Source organism: Scatophagus argus, chromosome 12 (genome assembly GCF_020382885.2).
Source record: "Scatophagus argus isolate fScaArg1 chromosome 12, fScaArg1.pri, whole genome shotgun sequence".
Taxonomy (NCBI): Eukaryota; Metazoa; Chordata; class Actinopteri; family Scatophagidae; genus Scatophagus; species Scatophagus argus.
Window position 1 is genome coordinate 10,522,374 of NC_058504.1, and position 27,442 is coordinate 10,549,815.

The following is a 27,442-nucleotide window of genomic DNA, read 5'->3' on the forward strand; positions in this document are numbered from 1 at the left end:
CCCCCCCGCTGCCTGCTCACACATGCAACGCTTTCACCCTCCATCCGTCTGTTGCATTGTCTCATTGGGGACGCAGCGAGCGGAGCGCAGCACCATGTTAACTCCACTGGACAGGGAAGTGTATAGGAGACATGAAAAAGGACAGTGTGAGACTGGATTAATATGAGACATGGCTGGTTGATGTTACTTCACTGTACCGGTGGATTCATTAATTCTAGTCTTGTGGCCGTCAGCGAGGCTGCGTACAGCTGTAGGCTGCATGGCACGTTAGAGAGATGGTGAGGATTATATTGTCGTTATTGCGTTAATTCGAGGCGCTACTATGTTGCTGTCTGTCGTCTGGACTCGCGTAGCTCCACTCGGAGCAGGAGCTTAGCCGGTACATTTCTCTCATCGATAGCGCGACGCGACAACAGAGGGGTGGTCAGCGGTGCGCCTCGACAAGGATGGCCGTCCGCCGCGGGTGCGTGAACTCGCTCTGGTCGGGCACCGAGCGCGTCCGCATCGGAGAGCGCCTCAAAGCGACGCTGGCCGGCGTGCTGGAGCTTGAGCTGCTCAGGTGCAAACACCTGGAAATGGTGGACGCCGCGCTACAGGACCGAGCCTGCGCTGCCGCCAGCGCCAAAGAACCACTGGCGGCGAAGGAGGGCAGCGGAACCACGGAGAGCGTCGCCTCGGATACCGAGCATGGCTCTGCGACATCCCGCAGGCAACAGGTCAGTCAGCCTCTACATGACGAGATTATTAAATATGAATGCAGGGATGATGGTGATCTGCCAACAAGCCGGTCCCTCTGCGGCTCAGTAGGCAGATTTTATCGCTGCCTGGCGGCGCATGGCTGTGCCGAGAGCTTAACAAGAGTGAGATGAAGCCAGAGACCATCCAAGCATGCAGCCCGATCATTTTACACAGCACAATTGTGTGTGTGTGTGTGTGTGTGTGTGTGTGCGCGCCTGTGTTTGACCGCCACATGGAGTAAATGTCATTGAGGTCAGGGTACCAGGACCAGTTCCTGGCTGGATGGCTCTGTGCCCTGCCTCAAGGTTAGAAATGAGGATGTGGTGGGATACAGGCGCTAAGATCAGGTGGAGGTATTAACACACAAGAGAACAAGCAGACACTGCAGCATTCTGCCTCCAGCCGGTAAGCTCATCAGCTGTAAAGGTCACTTTGGCACCCAGTTTGCATTTAAATCACCTCGATCATTACGTGAAGGTAGACTCCATCAGTGTCCAGAGCTAAGATACAGTTTTGATCTTTTATTGTGAATTCCTGAATGCTCCAGTGGAGTGTGACAGAAGGTTTCGGGCGTGTGAGCTCCTCAAACACACCCACATATGAAGTAACCCATTTTCCAACCATTTCCTGAAATGCATACGCAGGTGTTCTTATGTTGACAGTGTGAGGAATGTGGTTTGACGTGTAACACAGGAGGACAGGATGTGAACAGAGGAGACCGGACACTGTACATGAACTGAATTTGAACCCTAGAAGTCGTCGAGATGTAGACTGTTGAGAGGGACAGGATAAATGTGACTGAGTGCTGTTAACGGGATTTTATGGCTAGAAATGGGAGATGTAGAAATTAATTAATCTGAAATGGGCAATGACAAGAGAATGGGCTATTTTAAGAACAGAAGGGATAAGGAGAGCTGAAAAATTAGTCAATTAGGGGATTGACTGAAACATAAATGTCAACTATATATAAAGAATTGGTTATTTAAATCATTTTTTATAGCAAAATTGCCACCAGGTATTTTACTGTTACAACTTCTGAAATGTGAGGATTTGCCGCTTTTGTTTGCCCTTCGTAATAATAAGCTGAATTTATACACACAAAATGCCACAGCCTTTCATGTCAGATGATGATGACCACTTTTATCAACAATAATTACACCTTTCCACCACATAGGCAGCCTTTTAATGAAATGATCCTCTTTCTAGCAATCCAGTTGCTATTTAAGACCAAAACAACAATAAATAACACCGACTGGCACCTTTCCATGGACCCGCCATTGCGTTGAAAGTGCTGCGCTATCCGTGTAAGTCGTGGATTATATGTAGATCATTTCCGGATTTAACAAAAAAGTGACATGACAGGTTCATGTTGTGTTCAGGGACAGCTGGTTCTGGGGGAACTTTTCAACTCGGACATTAAATGGTTCATCCTTAGCTGATTTAATAATATTTTATTGTTATTCTGCGAAGTAACCTGATCCCTGGACACTTTGCACAGTGTTCTTACACAGCAAACATGTGTGCCTCGTATTGACAAGTCGTGTTAGTCAGCAGCTTGCAGCACATTAATACTTGTTCTGTCTAAATCAGGCCACAGCTGAGGTCACCTTTTGCGGTGTGTTTATTTGACAAGGTAATATTAAATCAAATCTCTTACAGGGTGCGCTGCAGGGAGGAAAACAGCTCTAAATAATGAAATCCGTTTTTATCAGTGCGGGGACAGAAATCGCAGTCCCATCTGAGCGAGGGCATCTTCATGGAAGTGTGGCTCACAATGTGCTGCCTTCCTCACCGCCCACTGACCAACATCTCCTCTGTTTTCCCCCTGTGGCGCTGAGATGTCCTGTGGAGAGGCCTCGCAGCATTGCTCATTCTCACCTCTGAGGGAGCTGCCAGTGTAGCAGAGCGGCTTGGCACTCTGCCCTCTGCCCAGGCCAGCCTAAGGCAACACACACACACACACATCATTTGCATAAATGGAGACAAATTGTTCTTGTTGTTGCGTAAGAGGCCATAATACTGCAGCAGCTGGAGCGAGAACAAGGAAAAGAGTGCATGGAGCACCTGCTGCTTACTGTAAAACTTTCACCCCAACACATTATATTTATTTTACCAGTAATCCATTACCATTTGCTCTGGACAACACAGATTGTCCTGCTTTTTTTTGTAACTATTTTGTCAGCTGAGGTTTAGATGACTCACAACATAATGCTCTCTACTTCAACACCGTTTTTTTTTTTCATTTTTTCTTTGGGAATTAAAATCTGATTCATATTTTCTGTCTTTAATAGCACAGAGAGTGCAGAGTTGATCACTGTGCAAATCCATATTTGGCAGGTCAGGATTATTACAGTTGTATGTTGTCATCTGTGATGGAACCATTCAATTTAGTGTGTAGCTGAAGCACGCTGGTTTTTGAAAAATCAAAACCAATGCAATCTTCAGTACTGTTTGCGGAAAGAAAAGACATTTGATTCGCATGAATATGATCCAGTAGTATTAATAATTCAGTTTTGGTCATGCAAATAGAACCAGCTTTTATTTACAAGTTAACTACTCTGCATGTATTGTACCAACTGGAAACTTTGAGTTCTCAGTGTGTCTTTTCACACTTTGCAGCATGCCTTCAGAATAGGCGTCAAGGCCAGATGGGTGAAGTACTGATTGTCGCCATTCGGTGTTCAAAGATTAAAATTTTCCTCCCTAAAGAAAGCACATGGAAGACAGGAAGTGGGAGAAGTAGATTTTATGCAGCAGCGCTTCCCTTACACGCATACATTAGAGCTGCAGAGATTAGTCAAATTCATCAGCAACGATTTTGATCGCTGAAATGCTTTCAGACATTTTACAACCTAGTTGGTTGCCTTTTCTTAGCTTAACAGAATAGCAAACTGAATATCTACACAAAACAGCACTTGATGATATTAGTTTGGTCTTCAGGAAACTGTGATGGACCAAATGACTAATCAGTTAATTGAAAAAATAATCAACAGATGATACGATCATCAGAATAATTGTTAGTTGCAGCCAAAGCATTTACACTATATAGACAAAAGTATACAGACAGACCTCTTTATGGGGCATTAAGCATACAGAGACATTTTGGACAATGTTATGCTTCCAACTTTGTGGCAACAGTTTGAGGAAGGACCTTTTCTGTTCTGACTGTGCCCCAGTGCATAAAGCAAAGTCCATAAAGACATGGTTGGATGAGTTTGGTGTGGAAGAACTTGACTGGCCCACACAAAGTCCTGACCTCAACCCCATCTAACACCTTTGGGGTGAACTGGAATATAGATTGCGAGCCAGACCTTTTGGTCCAACATCAGTGCCTGACCTCACAAATGCTCTCCTGCGTGAATGGACAGAAATTTCCCACAGAAACACAACAAAATCTTGAGCAAAGCCTTCCCAGAAGAGTGGAAGCTGTTAGAGCCGAAAAAGCTATGTATTTAGAATGAGATGTCATTAAAGTCCCTGTCAGTGTAATGGTCGGGTGGCCCAGTATTTTTGTCTCTGTAGTGTATATGCATGCGTCTCTTCACCATCTGCAGTGCTGTCTGTGCTTTTACTAAAGGCACCCTGAAATTAGGTTTAGTGTTGGAAAGCATCATCTTACAAGGAGAGCCATTATCCTGACTTGTGGAGTGAGAGAGCTTTTGTCTCTCATTCTTGGCCTCGGGATCCTTCTGAGCTCCCTGAGAGAAAAAAAAAATAGAGGAAGTCTGTAACGTTGACACATTTATGTGCAACCAAAGAATCACCTGAGTGTTTCACAAAAGCTGGAGCACATCACTCCACTCCGCTGGTGAAAATGAACATGCTCCGCGTGGGCCGTCTTTAAACTTCAACGCATTAATAATGCATGGAACAAACATTTGCAACAATGCAATAATGTCCCCTGAAGAACTAACAAGCACTTCTCACCAAACACTCGCTCCGTCCTACACTGTTTGACCAAATTATCCAGCCTCAACATGGCAACCGCTGCAATTTGTCTCGCTGTAATTACATAAGGCACTTATCAAGACGAGGTGTGTTGCTTGTGCAGTTTGTGCACCGTAGCATCATCGTCCAATTGATCCATACGTTGTATTCATATTGTTCCAGAGAGGCTGCTCCCTCTCATGAAGGAATATCACATTACAGCCCCCCGCCCTCTTGTCTGCCAGCCTCCTATGATTTGATCATGCACTGGTCTCCGTGTAACAATATATCCTATAATGTGCAATGCATTATGTTACAATATGAAGGACGAGAGGTTTGTGTGAGAAGAGACAGATGGAGGTATTTTAAGGGGTTCATATTAAAGAGACAGAATTAGAGAAGGGTTGAAGTTGAGTTGAAGATCTTTCCAAATGCAGAACATACATGCGAGCAAGAGCCACAACAAGACTGGATCGTGTGTGTGTGTTAAGGCTGAGGATGAGTTAAATATTTCGCCGGGCCTGTTGTGATGTTGTGGTTCTGTGTGGGAGGAGAGAAGAGCGAGAGTTAGACGGCGAGCAGCTGTAGCTATGGTGAGTACGGGGCGGCTGGCTGGCTCGAAGGATATTACAGAAGTGTAGGAGGTGGGGGGGGGTACTTGTCAGGAGAGGGGGGGTGGGGTCCTTCAAGATGCCCTTCTCTCTCACCCGGCAACCGCTTGCCCCCCCCCTCACCCTCCTTTCACCGCCCTCACTCGCATGGTGACTCACTCTCTTATTTCTCAGTCTCTGTCTCTTTTTTTGTCCCTCTCACTCATATGTTGGTCTCCCACTCAGCCACGACTCACTGTAGATTCACCATGGGAAAAACAAAAAGAAAAGAAAAGAAAAAAGAAAAGCAGGGGACAGAAGTGAGTCTGTAAGCTGTAAGGCGGGAGATAAGCCTAAGACAGGTCAAAGTCTGTTACTCTTTCTCCCTTTTCTTTTCCTTCCTTCCCCCCTTCTCCCCTCAGTGCACCCCTCCACCCCCCTTCCTTCTGCTGCTCTTTGTTACGTCATCTGTCTTCTCCTATTATTTACTGGACCCCCCCCCATACACACACACAACCCGGCCCTCCTGGTGCCCCAGCGGTGAGTCACTACCTGTTTTGTTTCCTCAGTAACAAGAGGATTGATCAGTGCCACTCACAGTGCTTCTGTTGTCTGGGCTCGATCAGTCTAATGCCGGGGCTTCTCTGTGTTGCTGTCCTGGAGGGGTGTGTAGGGGATTTGAAGGATAACTGGAGGAGGGGCGTTACTCTACCTACTAATCTAGGAAATGGAGACACTTGGCTAACTTGACAGGGCGATTGTTATTGTTGCTGTTGTCCGCGGGGACCTCAATACTGGCTGTTCTGGTAAGCGGCGTGACGTCATCTGAACGCATTTCTGGTAAATGACATCACGCACGTTACAAGGCCACACGTCTTTGCACAACTGTTTCCCTGCTCTCACAAAGACATGTAATGTCCAAGGGGTTGCGTGTTTAAAGCAGTGACGTTATTGTTTGTTTTGGTGCCTTTATTTAAGTAAATGATGATCATGGATGGACACCACAACCAGAAACAACAATAAAATAAAACGGGGAATCAGGAGTTTGGTCTCTGGTTCATGCGTGACAGTAGAACAAAGTTTGTAGTTTGATTATTTCATTCATCGTGTGTTAGGTTTGAAGGTTCATTCTTGATATTGAAAACACAAGTTTGACAAAAGATGATCATGCCAAGTTCCATTTTCTTAATGTCCTAAGCAGAAGGAATTAATCGTCATCATGGTGATGATTTAGTTTGTCATCAGGTGAATTTATTACGTAATTTTGGTCAAATGGTAACAAGTAGTTGTACAAGAGGGAGAAGGTAACCAGTGCCACAGCTCAAAGATGGGCTCCTTAACCTTCCTCTGGTTGTTAGGTGTATGACTTTACTTTTATATGGCATTTTGCACACATTTCCCATATCATGGGCATTACTGATATAAGGAAATATACAGCTGTCAGTAATGGCACCCTCTGAAAACAGGTGGGCTATTCCAGAAGAAGTACTGACTGGAAACAGAAAACAAAACAATGAGAGCTTCAGTGAAAGCCCAGTCTTAATGTGAGCATACAATCATATGTTGCAAAATAAAAAAAAAAACCCAACAAAAAAACCCAAAACAAATGAAAGCAGAGTAACAATTCAAAATAAACTGTAAGGTGATACTAAAATTAACTACTACACATGCAAGGGGTTTGTGAACCCCCTTAAAATGGTTGATTTTTTTTTTCCAGACAAATACTGTATCCTGTATGCGCCTATAGTCAGAGACACAGTATTCAAATATTTTGGTCAAAGATTGATCATAGTATTTGATTTTGTTAGCATTGCTCAGGCCTTAGCAGTCACATGTTTTGTCTTTTTTTCAGGCTCCGTCTCCCTCGGATATAGTGATATTGCCCTGTCAGAGCAGCCCAGAGGACTGTGGCAGTAATGCAGGGGATGGGACGGTCCACTCCTCATCTGGCAGGGGAGGTAACTCACGCTGGTCAACTCTGTCCTGGGATGCCCCCTCTGACCTGCTCTCTCCCCCAACACCGGACTCTAGTGGTACTGTCCCTCTGGATAGTGACTCCAGACCTAGTTCAGGTAAACACCCCCCCTCCCACACACACACCCACACAGCTTAACAGTTGTGTTCAGTGGTAAACAGTGTGTGGTCCATTGCACTGACCAACACAGTTTGTCACCTTCTGCTCTGACTACAGCTCACCTTGTGTAAGAAGTCTCATTAAACATTAACTATACTCTTTTTTACTTTTGTTTACCTGCACTGTGTCACAGACTCGTTTCTCCCTGTGTCAACTTTGTTGTCAAACTCTTATCCGCTCTCATAACTGTGGTCTCTGTATCTGTACACCCAGCTCAGGCATTCCTCTCCCTGCTATGCACTCATATGTGCTTTCTTCTATACTGTTCTTTACTTTGGCGTAGAGGCTGAACACTTAACAAGTAATTCAACTCAAACCTAAAAACCTAAAGGAATCTTTTTGTTTTTTTACATTTTAAGCCTGAATAACTTTTATAGAATTTATAGTCTTGCTGATCCTTGAATTTTTGTAGTTCCTATAAGTATTTATACACTTGTTAAACAGTGAATCCAGCATTGTCACACCTTCCACCAGAATTTATACTAATAACATTAGAGTTTCCATAGGAGTTGTTTTTATGCTGTTTTATTTCTGTTTATATACACCCAAGGTAAAACTAACTAAACAAATTAAAGGAAAGGAAAACAGAATTTCTTTCACCAGGCAAAGAGTGCAAGGAACAGCAAGTAACACAGATCCATGTGTATAAAATTGCTGGATGTTTTTGTCACTGTTTTTCAATTAAAGTTAACAATTGAAGTAGTGACCAAAAGTAAAAACATCTAGTCAGCAAAAAAACCTGCAAAAAACAGAAATAGGCAACGAAAACAACTATAATCCCTAATTTAGACATTTAATAATAATAGCATATTTAATTAAATGGACTGTATATTACATCACAAGCAAAGAGGTCAGGACTCTAGATGGCCATAATTCCTATGTCATCAGAGCCCCCCAATTATTATAAAATAATTGTTGGATATTGTCGCTTAGATGTTAGCATAAGACATAGGAATGTACTGAATTATTATCCTCCTCTTGTCAAGGTTTTTATTCGGTGAGTGGGAGCTCTCTTTCGGACTCTTGCTACTCTGTGTCCAGTGAAGTTGCTCAGGGAGGATCGGCGCCACTGACCAGACCCCTGAAGCTGTGGGAGCAGGTTCCTCTGTCTGTTGACAACACTGACATCCTGTGGTCAGAAGGTGTAGTGCAGCAGCCTGCACTGCAGAACAGACAGGAAGAGGGTGAACCAACAGAAGAGACACCAGTGTCAGGTGGGCAGATCCATGTCATGTAAACCTATCCATCTAAAATGTTTTCATAGCTGTCAGTTCAAAGCTGCATTCTGGCTTTAAATGTCAGGGAAAATTAATAAGGAATGATAATCTGAAACTGAAACGTCTTAAACTCTTCTCTTGTCTTTTTTACAGTCCAAAGTGACCTTGAAGCAACTGGGCTGAACTTTCTGTCTGACCTCTGCTCTGGACTCAATGACTCCCTGATTTCTGCACTGCTCCTGCTTCTTGACCCCACTTCCTCTTCCTCCACCTCCTCCCTTCATCCAAATCCTCAGCTAGAGCCTCGCTACTGCACAGACCTGGTGTCCCGTCGGACCAAAGAGGTGTATTCCTACCCCAGCCCGTTGCATGCCGTTGCCCTCCAGAGCCCCCTCTTCACCTCCCAGAGCCAGGAGCACTCAACCTCTCCAAGCCCTGAATCGGTCCAACTAGATGAACCACCAGAGTCCAACGCTGATCCAACTCTGTCTCTCCGGTCTCAAGAGCCTGCTGCCCTGGCTTCCTTCACCCAGCTAGAGCAGTACATCACTCGACTGGCTCGCAGGTATCACAGTCGAGTAATGTCCTCTGCCTCCGATCTCAATGTAGCTGCCACACCTGGTCCAATCATGAAGAGAGGCCTTTGTACCCCCGGCAAAAGTCATGGTTCCACCCAGTCCCTTTCTGCCTTTGAAAATCGCAATACTCTTAGCATCACCCCCTGCAAGTCACTACTGGGAAACTCAGCCAGAGTCAGCCTTAGCACTACTGGGAAAAAAGCCACGAGGAATTCAATCAACCTGGGTAATCTTCCTTCAGCAACTGGAGAGGATTTGAATATAAATCTGCATCTGAATCTCAACTTGAACCTGACACCTGGTTTAAATTCTAGCCAGGGACTGGCTGACAATCCCAAAAATGGCAGTTGTGGAGCTTTGAGGAGCGATTTTGCTGCTGCTTCTGCTACATCATTCTCCTCTGCTATACCCACCCCAGCACTTAGGACTCGTCCCCGCATTTCAACATGTCCAAGCAACCTCAGCCACCGCAGTTCCCTGGAGGTCACCTCAGGGTCTGGACCCAGTTCTGGATTTGGGTCATCTGCTTTCTGTCGCTCATTAGACTGGAGCAGCGGTCCTCCACCTGAGACTGCACCGTCAGTGTTAGGTGCAAATTCTGGATCGGCTCCTAGTTCTCAGCGCAGCAGCTTGATCCAAGAGTCGAGCTCCAGTCCCAAGTTAAGCGAAGATTCCCCCATGGTGGGGGAGATCTCCCGCCTCTCTGGCCTCTCTAGGGCTGTTGTGGTTGGACTGATGGAACAAGGTGTGGAGTTAGATATTGACTGCTTCCAAACAGATACAGCAGGGGAGGTGAGGGGTCATAGTAAAGCTCACCTGACAGCCCAGACTGATCAATCACGTGACTGTACTAGAATAACTGACCTGACTCCCCAGAGACCAATCCAGCTGTCTCTCAGTGTCACCCATTCTCCACAGTCTCAGACCAGCCTTACCCCTCCTCTTTCACACTCCAACAGCCCCATACATCCCTATCAGTCCATCCATATTCCGTCTCCTCACTACTCCTCACACTGTCACTACCAGCAGATCCCTTCCCCATCCGACCTTCCCTCTTCCACAGCCTCTTCCCCTGCTTCCCGCCCTACCCCCAGGGGCCACTCCCCTCCTCGGCCTCTTCAGCCATCCCCTTTAGGTGCCACACCGCTCTCTGTTTTCCGACGGGATGCACCCTTCCAATGCTCCCTGCCTCGCAACAATACAAGAAGCTCTCCTTCGGAGCATACTGGTATCCAACCAAGGGGTGGATCACTTCGACAAAGTGGGGGGGGAAGTGGCAGTGGCGGTGGTGGATGGAAGAGGGTGGAAAGGGAGGGGCTTTATAGAGGAAAGCACGCCTCCCACAAATTGATCAGGGCAGCCACAGTGAGCAGCTATGCCAAGAGAGAGGACTATAGTTCTGTTTGGGGTGAGGAGCGGGAGCAATCAGCAGCCCAGACACCCAGGAAAACCTCTCACAAACTCTGGAAGGGATTTGAGGGACGCCTTTGGGGCAAAGAGACTGAAAGCGAAAAGGAGGAGATGGACAGAGCTGAGTATGGCTATGGTTGGAGGAGAAACAGCATTGGAAGCTGGAGGAGGGAGCATCGAAGGCTGAAGGCTTCATCCAGCAGCAATGACAAGAGGCCAAAAGTAGAGAGCTCCCCCATCTTCTCAAGGAAGAGGGGCAAAGAAGAAGGTGAGAGGCGCAGTTCCAGCCTCAGGCTTTCAAGGAGAGCTTTATTCAGGAGTGAGTCCCAAGGTTTGCTGGTGCCTCGTAACCACAGAGAGGAGCCTACAAAACGGGCACACTGGGTCTCCTCAGTAGATGTGGGGCAAGGTGGTTTGTACATCAGCAAAGAGGAAGAGGTCAGACTGCTGAGAGCAAAGGAGGAAGACAAACGCCTGTCATCCACTGCTAGTCTCTTTAACTTGTCTCGTTCTCAGAGCCTGGAAGGCAGCTGCCATTCCCTCTCCCCTCTCTCCTCTCCTTCCTTCTCTCCATCCCCTCCTCCACGGATGCCCCTCCAGCGGTCTCGATCACTGAGGGACTTGGGGAGGAGAGTGTTTGGCTCCATGAGGTCCCTGAGTCTGAAACGGAAGCCATCCAAGAAGTGACACTTGTACAATTAATGAACATCATAGTGAATGCATCTTCCATTCGTCATGTTGAAAACACCAGTGATGGTTGGTATTATATTTCATGTTAAAGGGATAACTATTTTTAATTTTCAAAGACATATGGTTGATTAAATACATTTACCGGTTTTATAGCACGAGTCATAAGATATCTGCCCTTCCTTTCATTCACCACAAATATGATGAAGTTCCTGTAAGGCATAAAAAGTCTTTGAAACCCAATTATTACTTTTGTTTTTGGCTCAACTTTTTCATTCTAGTAAAGTTTTTGTGAAATTGGTAAGTGAAATTTCTTCAAACAGGTTCTGTAGCATAATCAGAACACTTTGTAGACAAATGATCCAAAGAGTTTCCTGACTGACATTGTATTAATGTAATTTGTGCACCCTACAGCAGAAAGCAAGAACAATTTAGGATGCATCATTGGCCCATGGAGAAATGTCAGGTGGTAGTTTTATTTTGGGGGTGAGGCAAAATTCCTTTTAGGACCTGCAAAGAACTGCAAACCTTTTCTAAAACTTGAGTTTCAGTGGAGCTTTTCGTAGTGTGAATGTTTTTAAGGATTTGACATCTACGCAAGAACACTACCGAAGGATCCTTTTTTTGTCTTTTTGCTGAAAAGTGGTCTGATTTAAAGATACTGAATATGGACTCATAATGTTAGCTACAAGCAGCTTCATTACATATTGATTGAATCCTCCTGTAACCATGAGTGTGAATGTGTATGTGTACATGCATGCTGCTCTGTGACTTGTTCAGTATCGCTATTGTGAGAATGTGATATTTCTCTTTGTTTATGGGCAACATTGCCTCTAAAGTACAATCACATTGGCCAGATAATGACCAAAACCAAGCAAATACTCTTTAACTTGATATTGTGCTCAGGATTTTCAGATAAATATTGAATGATTAAAATACTCACGAGTTATTTGAGACAAAATGTTCCTTCTCATGGCTTATGATTAATAAAATAAACTTACGACTAAACTTGTATTGTGCCTGAAATACCTAAATTATATACTCTTCATTAGCAATCAAAGTAGTTTCAAAAAACATTTGAGCTTGAACATTATTTATAAAAAATATTTTACTTAATACTTTACAAAATCAACATTCACAGCACTGACCAGACAACTCCAAGCATGAAGACATAATAAAAGACATAAGGAGTAGTGCATTAGGAGTCTCGCTTTAGCTTTCGGAAGCATTTTGTGAAATAGCCAAACTCTTGCTCTATTGGGCTAAAACTTTGTTTCTCTGTTGCTAGGAAACTAGTTTCCCATCATTTCTATTTTCAGCAGCAACAGCTTTGCTCTCCTGATGACCGCATTCCAGTATTCTGTATGATGTACAATTCATACTTTCTAAAGCTCATCTCATTAGCACCTAAAGGAGACACAGTAATGTGATTAGTGATCCAAGATGTGTGAACATTCTTCAGTGGGTTGTGATCAGTTAAGACTGAACACAGTCTCTCTCAGGTTGAGGCTTTATTTTGCTGGTTGAGCTGGCAGGCTAAACTCTCTCACCAGCTGTGCTGGTTTGGTTACTCTCTTCTCCAGAGCTGCTTTTCAAGCTGGAGGAAAACATGCCTCGGTACATGGCCCTCTCTTTCTGCAACTCCTGATTCAGTTTCTCTTCAGCCCTTTGTAGGTGCTTCCTCACACTGGCATCTGAAACAGAAAAAATGAGGTGTTCAATATGTAGGAGAAGGCTTGGAGAGAATCTGCAGAATTATGTTAGTAATTATGTTAAGCAATTCTGTGAGAGAGCCAAATGTACTTGAATGAAAAACAGCAAGATGTAATGATGCTGTTGGTCAGTTCCAGCTCTGAATTTACAGCTATTACATCTGAAGTTGTATTAGCACAAGATATAATTGTTAATTACTCAGTTTTAGAGGAGGTGATAGTTTGATTTTTTGGGGCAGCGGTAGGCTCAAGTCTTTATGCCATGCTGCGATTGGAGCTTAAGATCTGATGAGTGAGAGTGGCATTGATCTTCTCAACAAACACTTGACAAGAGCCCAAATAAATGCATTTCCCCAAAAGTATTTCAAACAATTTACAAGTGTGGATAAAGTATAAACTATATAATGTGTTCTATGGTTCTACAGAAAGCTTCACACAGAAGAACCAACAGAAACTAAGTTCTCATCTGAGACAAATAACCAATTGTGAAAATGTAACAGCCTCTACTGTTGGACACTGGACACCTTTGTCATCTGTCTCATGCATTGTCTGTGCTTCCAAATTAATCAATGCAGTTGTCAATACAGGCCACGTAGGAGCTCACATTGCACATGCACCTTATGCTCTCTGCAGCGACACAAACTCTTATTTCCCTCTCACTCAGTCAGTGCAACATCACTGAGTTCGTGCTGGATGAGAGTGTTGCCAAAACACTTCCACTGTACAACAGTAATGAATGCTGAATGCATCCTGTGTACATACTGACAGCAGACTCAAGCTATGTGGCCAGTGTAGACAAGGTGCAAGACTGTACAGACACATGCAAACAAACAACTATTGACAATGGCGATGGCTAAGTCTGCTGTGGAGGATCCTCATGTGCCCGTTCTTTCCTTACCATTAGGCTGCTCACTGCAGGCCTGGGTGAGATACTGTTTGGCTGTTTGTGCATCTCCCATCTCCAGAGTGGCTACTCCTGCCCTGTACAGTGCTTTGACATCACCTGGTCTCCACTGTAGTACACGCAAGCTGTACTCACGCACACGAGCATAGTCGACATTCTGTTTCTGCAGCAAACAGGCTGAAACAGATAATACAAAACATTGGAGATGGTGTACAATAGCTGCCAATTTCTCCCATAATGTAATCAGTGAAAACGCTCTCTTTTACAGAAGTCACATTTTTGGAGTATCTCTGAATTTCAGAGGGACTTGTTGATGGGTGCAGTTTTCTGAAGAGCTACCATGTAAATAGATTTTGACAGAACCAACGATATATTTTAGCCAAATCTAGTACTCATTTCATCGCAGGACGATTGCAGAAGTGCTATCTACCAGCTAAGTTGTTGTAGCAGTCAACTTGTGTGTTTCTCAGCATGGACTCCTGTTGGGGTGTGAGGGCAGGTGTCTCAGGTCTGAATCGTTTCACTGATGTCATCACATCAGAGTCGAGGCCTCTGAGGACCAGCAGAGCACGGTGATAGCGCCCAATTGCTGAGCGAATGTTCTTTTCCCGGTAGAAAGCGTTCCCTTCTGTTTTCATTTGGGCTGCTTCCTCCAGCAAAGCCCAAACCGGCTTTGTGGAAGTTTGGCCAGAAAAGCTTGGTTCTGCTGCTGCCGCTGCTGCTCCCTGCTCATCCAGACTCTCCTCTCCTCCAGCCTCCATTTCTGCAACAGAGCTCTCTGATTAATAAATGCATATAAATTGATGTGTGACTGTGAAGTAGCTTCTGGAGGGCAACACAAATCCATCCAGACACATCTGTTCTTGTTCCTTTTCATATTTCTGCTTTACTAGTAGTTTACTAGTCTTGTGACGCAGGCTCTGTAGATGTAAAATACCTTTAGGGGCTTTGCCAAGTCTGAGAAAATCACTACAGAGACATGACTTCACTAATGTCAGATTCAACTTAGAGACTACAATTCAGTCAGCACCATAAAATGAAGATTAAAAGACAAAGGCAATTACCAAGCAGGGAGGGTCAAGCAGAGTTCCCCATCAAGCAACAAACATTTAGTCTGCTTTTGTACTTTTAAATAATACCTTTGGAGCTTAAATCATGCAAGTAACTAAACGCCAGGATATCTCAATCTGTCTGATCAGTCACCAGCTTTATGTGGAGGAGGTGCAATATTAAATTGCTGGGACACCCCCTGTAAAGGGGCTGGCAATCTTGCAGATGGACCAGTCCACATTAAAAGCCGAGCCTTGAACCAGCACAATATAATGAAACTGTGCTCACACCTAAATTAATGTTGGTTTACCTGCATCTACGTTGAAGAAGTCATGTTTAGCTGCAGCTTGTTAACTTCAAATACAAACTGAGGTGGGGTTCACATGTTTTAAGAAAAAACATTACCCTCGCAGATAGCAGTAATTACTATGAGTTCACTAGAAAAAAAAGAGGTCGTCTCATCCCATTGTAGTGATGTGGTGACACTAACATGTTCCAATGCTAAGGCTAATCGAGCTAGCAACGTTACTCCGGAGTGCTCACTTCACCTCCTCACACACGAGCTTAACTCTCATTCTGTTCAATTCAGGATGTCACACTTTTTAACGCGCTGGTACAAGAAAGTGTAATGGAAAGACTGCGAATCATCATCTCACCTTGCATGCCACTGATAAGATATTGATCAACAGACAGCGATTTCTGGTAGTTGACAGTTTCCCTGCTCCTGTACAGGCGCTTCCTTGCTTTCTAATGAAGCGGTCAAAACTTCAACATGCAGCGTTACTGCCACACAGAGGCCGCACCAGGAATTACAAGTAGGCCTATACTCCGAAATATCATGATATACTGTAATATAGCTAGCTAGCTAGATAGCTTTCTAGATAGATAGATACTTCACTGATCCCGAGGGAAATTCAATCATCCAGTAGCCCATTACAGCAGTGTAGGTTAGTCAAAAATTAGCAAACAAACAACCAAAAAAGGCCTAACTGTTAAATAATAAATAAATAAAATAAATAATAGAAACTGTGATGCCTTTTGGTCAAAGGCAGTAAGTAGTTCATGAAGGAATTAAGTTACATAAATAAGTTTATGAATAAGTTAGTAGTTAATAAGTAGTCTAACTGAATTAATGTTTGAAAAGTTTAAAATGTTTTGGTTTGAAGTCTGATCAGAATGAGACATCTTTAGCACAAGTGCTCTTTGTTGGTTTGTATACGCGGCAACACGAACGAGTGAGCGCTCTTACCATGGATCTTTGACGTACCTTTCTCCGGTAATGTTGTCAGGAAGTGCTTCGGCGAAATAAAGGTGAAAACGGCTCACGTACACGCTAAATGTGGCTAAAAGCGCTTGTACCGTGGGGAAACTTTCGTCTCTGTGAGTACCGATGTGTTAGTATTTTGGTTGTTAGAATGTAATGTAATGCAAACGGCTAATCACATAGTGTGGCACTGTGTATTAGCTAGTAATTTATTTTTCTCTTTCTGTGTATTTCAGTTACAAGAAAAAATACTAAACTTTGTGAAAGATCTCCAGAAAAGCAAGCCTTGTCTGGAGACCTTTTTTAGTTTGTTAGCTGGCTGTTACGTGGTTACGTGGTTACGTGGTGTGAGGACAACTCAGAAACTCAACAAAGTATCATGAAGTTTCTGTAAATGAACTTTACCTTAAGAGTGTAGAGACTTCATGTATGACATTCAGTGTAAAGAAACTCAACTTGAAATTCTGAACGTCAAACACTTTGTACTGTACTTTAATTGAAAACCCCAGGCTATCTGACATATCAAACATGTCAAGTGGGACAGCAGTCAGCACTGTACATCAGAAATAATACAACAAATCCCCCCCAACTCACACAATGAATTCTTAATGAATGAATACCTTAAAGATTTTATTTATTTATTTATTTTTTTACAAAGATCAAGTATTTGGAATGAAAAGAGATGCTAATCTAACTACCCATGCTAATCTAACTAACCTAACCTGAGCTAGTGAGCATCCCACTAAGCCATTCTGCTTTCAGTCCTGCTGATTTGTGGTCAACATTAATTCATTCTCATCCTTAACTTCAGGTTCCTTGTTCTCATGTGTTTTTGTGGTGCCTTTGCTCGTTAGTATTAGGTTTGGTGGTGGTATATGGGTTTTCACTTTAAATACGTCCCACCTCTCAGGAATCACTCCTTTACTGAAGAGCACAAAAGCCAGGTAAGAGAACAACAAAGTCACAAAGCCATTGGACAACATGCAAATAGTCCTCACAGGAGAGTGCTGGACATACACGCCGTCCTCAAGAGAGCAGCCGGGGAATTGGAGAATGACGGGCAACCCTATGGATGGCTCACCGCTCAGCACTCTCAATAACACTCCAACTAGCAAGCCCATGATGGAGCCATAACCATTGGAGATGTTAAAGAAGAGGATGCAGACGAGTTGAGGGAACATGAAGGTGTAGGTTATGTCAGAGCCCAGGATCCAGAAAACCATGATGCTGTTCTGTAGGAAGGTCAGCGATGTGCCAACCAAACCCGTTAACACCACAGTGACACGGATCACCCACTGGAGCTCCCTGTCTGAGGCCTGCAGGAAACAAAAATGGGAGGTGAAACACAAAAAGAAACAGCCACAGACCTGTTCTTCCCCTCCAGTTTCCTTCTACCTCAGTCCTCAGGATGTTCTTGTAGATATTGGAGGTGAAGATGGAGGCAGCCGACAGTAAAGCTGAGTCTGTTGATGACATCACGGCAGCAGCTACAGCTCCAATACCAATGATGGAGATGTATGGTGGGGCAAGTTGTTCCAGAGTAATGGGCAGAACCTGACCGGCCTCTCCACGTTCGTAGGGGGACGGGGCGCCATATGTGGTCATATTCCAGTCTAATGCCAATAAAGCAAAAAATGTGGCATAAGTAAGCACAGTCTCACTTTTCTTTGCTCCATAATTCAATCGCCGTACCTGTTGATGCCGCAACTGCGCCAATCAGCAGTGACGGGACCCCGAGGAGGAGGATGAAGGGAGCAGCAATAAAGCAGGTGATCCTGGCTGTGGCAGAAGAAAAAGCCGACAGGGTCCTCTGGTGAAAGTCCTGACATCCCAGGTTACCAAGACTCTTACAAAAATCAAACCAACAAAAGACCATTTATTGTAAACACACGGCTTCTAATAGAATTGGATGGCTTTCACATACCACACAATAAATAACAATAACTACTCTATTTCCAAATTAAAACATGCAGGTGGAGTGAACAATTTTTTTAACGGCCAGAAGTCAAGAGCCAAGTGGGAAAGAAAACTGTGACCTGTCAGGAAGACCACCTTGGTATATAATGAACAGTGCCTATACAGTATCTTTGTGACTTAAAATAAATACAGTAAACTAATCTTGATTTGCATGTTATAATATTTAGAATCTTGTCTTGTTTCGTCTTTATTGATTTCAAATGTACATGTACATTCATAATCGATGCTTTTAAAAACAATTTTTTAAGGGATTTGTGCTTTTGGCAGAGGGGTTTTCAGTGTGTGATGGAAATTTTGTATGTTTTGTAGTAACAATGACATAATGTTTACTTTTACTTCATATTTAATGTAGTTAATCTGTAGCTTTAGTTGTGTAGTGTTATAGTGACCAAGTAATGACCTGATGAACTGACTGTTATAGGTCCGTTATAAATAACATCCTGGGTAAAGCAGAGGGCAGAAGAGATCTTAATCTCACAAGAGATAAACCTGAATTGGGGTACTAACAGTTATTGCATCCTATCTGTTTTTCCTTCAACCTGTGAAGGAATGTCTTTGAAGCTCCAAACAAAGAACCAGAAAGTGCATGACCAAATACAAACTGTATCACTGCTTTCACACACTGTTTATAGTTTTTCATAGCTCTGGTCACTATTTAATTATTACTAGCACTGAAGTGTGATGTCACATCTTTCTTCAGAGCAGAAAGCAACTAAATTTTGCTGAAGAAAAATGAATATGACTGTACCTTTATAGCAAGGAAAGCACGAGTGATAGCAATGCTGTGATAGCTCTGTTTCATTCGAGTGTCCCGGTCATAACAGGACATTGAAACTGAAGCAGCTCAATGGAATTCAAGCAATCATTAATTACACCTGTGTTTGTCCTACTGTGACATGTCAAACAGTCTTCTGAGGAAAGGGTATATTTACATGGCAACCTAACTGTAAATTTACCCCAACAACAAGCCGTGGGTAACCAAGGACATCAAAGCCATCCTCAACGACAAGAAGAAGTCTTTCAGAGCGGGCAATAGGGAAGAAGTGAGAGCTATTCAGCGAATCCTGAGATTAAGGATCAGGGAGGGAAAGGAGAGGTACCGGAGGAAGCTGGAGTGGAAACTTCAGCAGAACAACATGGGAGAGGTGTGGAGTAGCCTGAGGACCATCACAGGTTGATGGCAATGTGGAACGGGTGAATAAGCTGAATCAGTTCTTTAACAGATTCGACACGGTGACCCCACCTTGCTCACACCTCGTCCCCAGACGCCCAGGTGGACCGCTCTCACCTGGGTACCACGTGCACCCCTCCCCCATTCATCACCTCAACGATGACCTTCACAGCTGTCCCAGCAACCCTAAGGACTACAGGCCTGTGGCTCTGATGTCACACATCATGAAGACCCTGGAACAGCTCCAGCCCATGGTCCAACCATTTCAGGATCCCCATTCAGTTCGCCTACCAGCTCCGCCTTGGGGCTCCACAGGAGACCGTCCTCTCTCCCTTCCTCTTCACCATTTACACCACAGACTTTTAGCACTGCACAGAGACCTGCCATCTTCAGAAATTTTCTGATGACTCTGCAGTGGTTGGATGTATTACCGGGGGGGTGAGGGTGAGAGAGAGTACAGGACTGTAGTGGAAAAAATCACCTACAGCTCAATGTGACAAAGACCAAGGAACTGGTGGTGGACCTGAGAAGGTCTAAGGATCCAGTGACCCCTATCAACATCAAAGGGGCCACTGTGGAGGTGGTAGTGGAGTACAAATACTTGGGGGTGTACTTGGACCACAGACTGGACTGGTGCAAGAACGTGGACACTGTTTACAGAAAGGGCCAGAGCCGCCTCTACTTTCTGAGGCGACTGAGGTACTTCTACATCTGCAGGACGATGCTGAGGATGTTCTATGAGTCTGTGGTGTCCAATGCCATCACATATGCTGTTGCCTGCTGGTGCAGCTGCCTGAGGGTGAGGGACACTAACAGACTCAACAGAACCATTAAGAAAGCCAGCTATGTTGTGGGAGAGGAACTGGACTCTCTGACTGTGGTGTCCGAGAGGAGGATGTTGTCCAAAATAAGGACTATACTGGACTTTCCCTCTCACCCTCTCCACATGTGCTGACCAGCTACAGGAGCTTGTTCATCAACAGACTCTTACTCCCAAGATGGACCACAGAGCGACACAGGAAATCATTCCTGCCTGTCACCATCAAACTGGTAAACTCTGCACTGTGATGGACACACATACTTTTATATATACAATGTATATATGTTACACATGTAAATACCTGTATTTTTAGATTTATACTTATCTTGTTGTTTATCCTATTCTAATATCTTTCGCTTTCTTTCTTAGTCGGGAAAACTGCAAGTGCAATGTCTGTACAAAAAAGAATTTCACCTTGGGAATAAATAAAGGAATTCTGATTCTCATTCTGATACTGCCTATTCTTCCAGTCAATAACTGCATGTGCTGATACACAAAGCAACAGTTTACTGAATGTGGTCCTTACCAATAATAAGAAATTATCAATCCACCTCCATGCTCTTTCTTTATCCACAGAACCGATCCACGGTGCCTGGTAGGTGAAGTTGAAAGCAGTCTTGGTGATGTCAGCTGAATGCGGGTTCATCAGAATAAAGGGGACACATAACCACTGCACCAAAAAAGAGACAATGAACCGCTGATATAAACATTTTAAAATGTTCATATTCAATTAGGGTGACAATTTCAGAATATCCATGCTGTATGCTAGTGTGATGATCTGAAGATCAGAGGCTTGGCAGGACACCATTGAGGCTACGAAAGCTTATCATAAGACATGATAAGACAAATGTTTTGTCCCCCAAAGGAAACATTCCTTGAACTCAGTGCAGTTACAATATAACAGGTTTAACAAGCTTCCATGCTTAACTTGAACCGTGTCATTATAAATCATAAATTGTTTCCTATGTAAGCAAGTAACTCACCAAACTGCAGAATATGAGGGTTAGCTGTATGATGTCCGTATAGGCCACAGAGTAGAGACCTCCCAGCAGCGTGTAGACGATGGCTACTGCGGCAGAGATCCAAATGCAAAGAGAGTAGGGCAAATCCAGGATCACGCTCATTGTTGCACCTGTGAAGTAACACTGACTCATTTACAAATTTAGCACACTTGAACCACAGACTACACTATGCCAAATCTACAGTCTAATGCATTAATGACTTAAAATGTTTTAAGCGAGTCATGCGAGACATGTCTCAGCTGTTTCACCTGGTGATATTCCTGGAAATATTATACTGTTCCAAATATAAAGATGCTTGTTTTTTTCCTGGAAATTACACTGGTACATTAACATTTCAAGTACAGAAAAATAATAATTACCTTGAAATCATGTACGCTCATCACACTGCAGTAAGTAAACAATGGTATTAAGTACAAACTGTATTGCTGCAAAGTATGTTTTTAGAAAAGACTGACACCAGTGTGACTTACCTAAGCCAATTAGAGTTCCTGTTACCCAGATTATTTCAGTTATCAGTAGTGCCACAGACAGAATTCCACATATTACATTTCCATACTTGATCTGGAACGGGTCCATCATTGTCATGTATTTTCTGTCTCTCATTGTCTTGGCGAAGAAGACTCCACCTTCATAATTGATTCACACAAAGGAAGACAGATTTGTGTTACTGCATGTATCCCTGCATTTTGTCTGTTTAGTGTACACTGTAATAAATTTCGGTAACTTAGACGGCACAACTGCAATCAAAGCAAATTTTTGTTTTGCAGTATTTGATTTGGGAAACTGACAAGCTTGTCTCCACAGCTTGATGGATTCTGCTGTCTCTTGTAAACAATGTATTTCGTGTCTTTTTTTTCTGATTTTGTGACTTCAGGTGCTTCGTCTGGATCAAGCATAGCTGAAGATAATCTAATGTGGTGTTGATACATTTTGGATTATCAGCGATCATCATGTTCTTAATTTGCTAAATTAAGATTAACTATAAAAACATTCTATAACCAAATATTGAAATATGAACAGGTAACAGCTATTTACTGACAAAATTAGTTGCCTAATTAACTAATTTACTAAATTAAAATTGTTACAGTGTACACACAATGATCTTGTGCAAATTTAAGGAATTTCCTGTGCTGTGCTGACAGGCTCAGGCCTTTCAAGACATGTCCACTCAGCACATACCATGTCCTATACCATATCCACTAGCACAAACCCAGACATGTCTAAAAATATGCATTTTCAATTTTAAGATATTTTTCCACTCTGTATAATGGCTGTCCTTCACCATGACGTCACTGCAGAAAAAAAGAATCTTACTGGACATAACAGAGAGAAAAAGTGAAAAACTGTCTTACCAATGATGAAAGACAAGGCTGCTGTGACAGGCATGACAGCCCAGATCAGTCCCATTGTTGGAGTGTACACTATCTCTGTCAGGCCAACGATGAAGCCCCCTCCAACAAATGTAGCTGTAAGAATAATGCATATGGTCGTATGAACATGTGTACACACACACACACACACACACATATCCTACTTATACATACATATATACATGTTCTCTTTATATGTGAGGAATTTTCAGCAGCAAAAGCAGCATAAAGAATTATGTGCATTTAAAGATTCAATATTGTACTATACATTGTTTTAAAGGATGTTTTACCCCATGGAGGAGGGACTGTTTTTAATATAGATTTATAACAAAGACATTTACACAACCAGTCACAACAGGCCATTTATTCGTCATTGGAGCAGATGATTGCCAAAAAAAAAACTTGTTTGTTGCAGGGTGCAGAAAATGAACCCGTCCTTAGAGGACAAGCGAAACTGATTTCGAGATAGCTTTAACAGGAGTGCCAAAATTTTCCATTCGTGTAGAATGCAGATGCAGTCACAGCAGTTCAAGCTGTAAAGGTACTTACTACAGAGACTGGAAATTTACTATAGAATTTAGATTTAGAATTTAGATCTATATTTACTAGAAATCAATTTATTCTAGTTTTAATGTATATCAACTGCACACACACACACTCACCTGTCATGGTGAAGACCCCTACCACCAGGGTGATCCCTCTGTTCCCCAGCAAAGTAATCTCCGTCTGCTCTGCTGGGTTGCTGTGCTTCACCTGCTTGGACTTCTTGGAGGCCCAGATGCCGGTGCCCAGCACCAGCAGGTAAAACAGCACCATAACCACCAACCCTGGGACGTTCAAGCTCATTGTGCACTGACCGACCGAGGCTCCCAAAAGCAGCAATTGCTTGTGTGGTAAGTGAAAATGGAAGGTGTAATATTTGTCAGTGGTTTTAACTATAGACCCACCTATGGGTGGAACGCAGATAGTGGTGTTTGTTCACGCCGGTGGAGTGAGGTGAGCGCACACCTGTGTGTTGTCTGTGTTGGCCAAATGATCACTCCTGCCTGAGCAGCGGCACGCCTCCGGTTGTTTTTAGGTGAGTGGTGTTTCACGTCGTTGCACGTCGTTGCACTTCGGTGTACTCCATACTAATTCAAACCTGCTGTGGTGTCGCAGGCCGCTGGTTGTCGGTAGGAAAGTAGATCGTCGTACCAGATATGTTAAAGTTTAGTTTTGTAGTTTTTAACGTTTGATGAAAATATATTTTTATGTTTTGTAAGGAAGTGGTTTTTTAAGACTGTTAATGGTTGTTTTTCCCGCAGTGGCCCACTCCACGTTTGTTGCTTTATTTTGGGGTTTTCATTTTGCTTAATCCACCCAATAGAGCGGGTAGCGGACAGAAAGATGTGGGTGCTGCCCCTTTAGCGGACTAGTTTTCTTCTCTTGTTGTATTCTTATTTTTATTTTTTTGGCTTATTTGGCTGCTTCCTCCACTAAACCTCCTCAGTAGATGTGGGGCAAGGTGGTTTGTACATCAGCAAAGAGGAAGAGGTCAGACTGCTGAGAGCAAAGGAGGAAGACAAACGCCTGTCATCCACTGCTAGTCTCTTTAACTTGTCTCGTTCTCAGAGCCTGGAAGGCAGCTGCCATTCCCTCTCCCCTCTCCTTCATTCTCTAGCTAGCTACAGCTATTTTTAATTTTCAAAGACTTTAAAGACGTATGATTGATTAAATACATTTACCGGTTTTATAGCACGAGTCATAAGATATCTGCCATTCCTTTCATTCACCACAAATATGATAAGGTTCCTGTAAGGCATACAAAGTCTTTGAAACCCAATTATTACTTTTGTTTTTGGCTCAACTTTTTCATTCTAGTAAAGTCTTTGTGAAATGATCCAAAGAGTTTCCTGACTGACATTGTATTAATGTAATTTGTGCACCCTACAGCAGAAAGCAAGAACAATTTAGGATGCATCATTGGCCCATGGAGAAATGTCAGGTGGTAGTTTTATTTTGGGGGTGAGGCAAAATTCCTTTTAGGACCTGCAAAGAACTGCAAACCTTTTCTAAAACTTGAGTTTCAGTGGAGCTTTTCGTAGTGTGAATGTTTTTAAGGATTTGACATCTACGCAAGAACACTACCGAAGGATCCTTTTTTTGTCTTTTTGCTGAAAAGTGGTCTGATTTAAAGATACTGAATATGGACTCATAATGTTAGCTACAAGCAGCTTCATTACATATTGATTGAATCCTCCTGTAACCATGAGTGTGAATGTGTATGTGTACATGCATGCTGCTCTGTGACTTGTTCAGTATCGCTATTGTGAGAATGTGATATTTCTCTTTGTTTATGGGCAACATTGCCTCTAAAGTACAATCACATTGGCCAGATAATGACCAAAACCAAGCAAATACTCTTTAACTTGATATTGTGCTCAGGATTTTCAGATAAATATTGAATGATTAAAATACTCACGAGTTATTTGAGACAAAATGTTCCTTCTCATGGCTTATGATTAATAAAATAAACTTATGACTAAACTTGTATTGTGCCTGAAATAAAAAAACACAGTCTCTCTCAGGTTGAGGCTTTATTTTGCTGGTTGAGCTGGCAGGCTAAACTCTCTCACCAGCTGTGTTGGTTTGGTTACTCTCTTCTCCAGAGCTGCTTTTCAAGCTGGAGGAAAACATGCCTCTGTACACGGCCCTCTCTTTCTGCAACTCCTGATTCAGTTTCTCTTCAGCCCTTTGTAGGTGCTTCCTCACACTGGCATCTGAAACCGAAAATTGAAGTGTTCAATATGTAGGAGAAGGCTTGGAGAGAATCTGCAGAATTATGTTAAGCAATTCTGCAGGCCTGGGTGAGATACTGTTTGGCTGTTTGTGCATCTCCCATCTCCAGAGTGGCTACTCCTGCCCTGTACAGTGCTTTGACATCACCTGGTCGCCACTGTAGTACACGCAAGCTGTACTCACGCACACGAGCATAGTCGACATTCTGTTTCTGCAGCAAACAGGCTGAAACAGATAATACAAAACACTGTAGATGGTGTACAATAGCTGCCAATTTCTCCCATAATGTAATCAGTGAAAACGCTCTCTTTTACAGAAGTCACATTTTTGGAGTATCTCTGAATTTCAGAGGGACTTGTTGGTGGGTGCAGTTTTCTGAAGAGCTACCATGTAAATAGATTTTGACAGAACCAATGATATATTTTAGCCAAATCTAGTACTCAATTCATCGCAGGACGATTGCAGAAGTGCTATCTACCAGCTAAGCAATTGCTGAGCGAATGTTCTTTTCCCAGTAGAAAGCGTTCCCTTCTGTTTTCATTTGGGCTGCTTCCTCCAGCAAAGCCCAAACCGGCTTTGTGGAAGTTTGGCCAGAAAAGCTTGGTTCTGCTGCCGCCGCTGCTGCTCCCTGCTCATCCAGACTCTCCTCTCCTCCAGCCTCCATTTCTGCAACAGAGCTCTCTGATTAATAAATGCATATAAATTGATGTGTGACTGTGAAGTAGCTTCTGGAGGGCAACACAAATCCATCCAGACACATTTGCTCTTGTTCCTTTTCATATTTCTGCTTTACTAGTAGTTTACTAGTCTTGTGACACAGGCTCTGTAGATGTAAAATACCTTTAGGGGCTTTGCCAAGTCTGAGAAAACCACTAAAGAGACATGACTTCACTAATGTCAGATTCAACTTAGAGACTACAATTCTTACATAGAGAGTCAGCGCCATAAAATGAAGATTAAAAGACAAAGGCAATTACCAAGCAGGGAGGGTCAAGCAGAGTTCCCCATCAAGCAACAAACAATTAGTCTGCTTTTCTACTTTTAAATAATACCTTTGGAGCTTAAATCATGCAAGTAACTAAACGCCAGGATATCTCAATCTGTCTGATCAGTCACCAGCTTTAGGTGGAGGAGGTGCAATATTAAATTGCTGGGACACCCCCTGTAAAGGGGCTGGCAATCTTGCAGATGGACCAGTCCACATTAAAAGCCGAGCCTTGAACCAGCACAATATAATGAAACTCTGCTCACACCTAAATTAATGTTGGTTTACCTGCATCTACGTTGAAGAAGTCATGTTTAGCTGCAGCTTAACTTAAAATACAAACTGAGGTGGGGTTCACATGTTTTAAGAAAAAACATTACGCTCGCAGATAGCAGTACTTTTACTATGACTTCACTAGAAAAAAATGAGGTCGTCTCATCCCATTGTAGTGATGTGGTGACACTAACATGTTCCAATGCTAAGGCTAATCGAGCTAGCAACGTTACTCCGGAGTGCTCACTTCACCTCCTCACACACGAGCTTAACTCTCATTCTGTTCAATTCAGGATGTCACACTTTTTAACGCGCTGGTACAAGAAAGTGTAATGGAAAGACTGCGAATCATCATCTCACCTTGCATGCCACTGATAAGATATTGATCAACAGACAGCGATTTCTGGTAGTTGACAGTTTCCCTGCTGCTGTACAGGCGCTTCCTTGCTTTCTAATGAAGCGGTCAAAACTTCAACATGCAGCGTTACTGCCACACAGAGGCCGCACCAGGAATTACAAGTAGGCCTATACTCCGAAATATCATGATATACTGTAATATAGCTAGCTAGCTAGATAGCTAGATAGATACTTCACTGATCCATTACAGCAGTGTAGGTTAGTCAAAAATCAGCAAACAAACGACCAAACAAGGCCTAACTGTTAGTAGGAAAAATAGATTTAACATATACTAAATAAACTAACATATGCTACATAAAGTACAATAGAGTGCAGAGAAAACAGGTTGACCAGATTGACTGTGTGTATGAAATAACAGACTAAAAAAGCTACAGTGTAAACATATGTAAACGGATTGCTACTCAGAAATGAGTTATAA

General features: G+C 43.1%; 3 protein-coding genes across 7 annotated transcripts; 1 reads left to right on the forward strand and 2 right to left on the reverse strand.

The window, feature by feature from the left end:
- Positions 1–32: 32 nt before the first annotated feature.
- Positions 33–24,430, forward strand: si:ch211-168f7.5 (mucin-5AC). Of its 3 annotated transcripts, none has more exons than XM_046407133.1 (5): positions 33–716; positions 7,108–7,327; positions 8,376–8,603; positions 8,760–11,006; positions 24,079–24,430. In XM_046407133.1, exons 1-5 carry the CDS (start codon positions 447–449, stop codon positions 24,249–24,251), a joined length of 3,138 nt encoding a protein of 1,045 aa, XP_046263089.1. In that variant the 5' UTR covers positions 33–446; the 3' UTR covers positions 24,252–24,430. The 3 variants fall into 3 exon arrangements, 2 of the variants coding, with proteins under 2 accessions (XP_046263089.1, XP_046263088.1); XR_006844963.1 differs by having other exon boundaries at positions 34–716; positions 8,760–11,379; positions 24,240–24,430; XM_046407132.1 differs by lacking the exon at positions 24,079–24,430 and having other exon boundaries at positions 34–716; positions 8,760–12,289.
- On the reverse strand, positions 12,375–27,124 carry ttc9c (tetratricopeptide repeat domain 9C). Of its 3 annotated transcripts, none has more exons than XM_046407153.1 (5): positions 26,968–27,124; positions 25,852–26,015; positions 14,328–14,496; positions 13,892–14,074; positions 12,375–12,975 (listed from the first exon to the last, which is right to left on the reverse strand). In XM_046407153.1, exons 1-5 carry the CDS (start codon positions 26,972–26,974, stop codon positions 12,818–12,820), a joined length of 681 nt encoding a protein of 226 aa, XP_046263109.1. In that variant the 5' UTR covers positions 26,975–27,124; the 3' UTR covers positions 12,375–12,817. The 3 variants fall into 3 exon arrangements, with proteins under 3 accessions (XP_046263109.1, XP_046263110.1, XP_046263108.1); XM_046407154.1 differs by lacking the exon at positions 26,968–27,124 and adding an exon at positions 26,327–26,466; XM_046407152.1 differs by lacking the exons at positions 25,852–26,015; positions 26,968–27,124 and adding an exon at positions 15,604–15,757 and having other exon boundaries at positions 14,328–14,660.
- LOC124068716 (high-affinity choline transporter 1-like) lies at positions 16,829–23,639 on the reverse strand. The gene is made up of 8 exons (XM_046407143.1): positions 23,234–23,639; positions 22,554–22,667; positions 21,672–21,827; positions 21,163–21,311; positions 20,706–20,849; positions 17,904–18,057; positions 17,607–17,824; positions 16,829–17,527 (listed from the first exon to the last, which is right to left on the reverse strand). Exons 1-8 carry the CDS (start codon positions 23,415–23,417, stop codon positions 16,970–16,972), a joined length of 1,677 nt encoding a protein of 558 aa, XP_046263099.1. The 5' UTR covers positions 23,418–23,639; the 3' UTR covers positions 16,829–16,969.
- Positions 27,125–27,442: the final 318 nt, after the last annotated feature.

Bases quoted from the DNA above. Each gene is read 5' to 3' on its own strand.
- LOC124068716 (XM_046407143.1), bottom strand. From the start codon at position 23,417: ATGAGCTTGAACGTCCCAGGGTTGGTGGTTATGGTGCTGTTTTACCTG. The intron at 22,668-23,233 runs GTGAGTGTGTGT...TTATTCTTACAG, and splicing joins AGGGGTCTTCACCATGACAG to CTACATTTGTTGGAGGGGGC. The intron at 17,528-17,606 runs GTAGAAGGAAAC...TGTTTCCTGCAG, and splicing joins AGAACATCCTGAGGACTGAG to GCCTCAGACAGGGAGCTCCA.
- ttc9c (XM_046407153.1), bottom strand. The intron at 14,497-25,851 runs ATTCGCTCAGCA...CGGGAAAAGAAC, and splicing joins CTTTCTACTGGGAAAAGAAC to ATTCGCTCAGCAATTGGGCG. The intron at 14,075-14,327 runs GTAGATAGCACT...TATCTGTTTCAG, and splicing joins CTGCTACAACAACTTAGCTG to CCTGTTTGCTGCAGAAACAG.
- si:ch211-168f7.5 (XM_046407132.1), top strand. From the start codon at position 447: ATGGCCGTCCGCCGCGGGTGCGTGAACTCGCTCTGGTCGGGCACCGAG. The intron at 7,328-8,375 runs GTAAACACCCCC...CCTCTTGTCAAG, and splicing joins TGACTCCAGACCTAGTTCAG to GTTTTTATTCGGTGAGTGGG. The intron at 8,604-8,759 runs GTGGGCAGATCC...TCTTTTTTACAG, and splicing joins AGAAGAGACACCAGTGTCAG to TCCAAAGTGACCTTGAAGCA.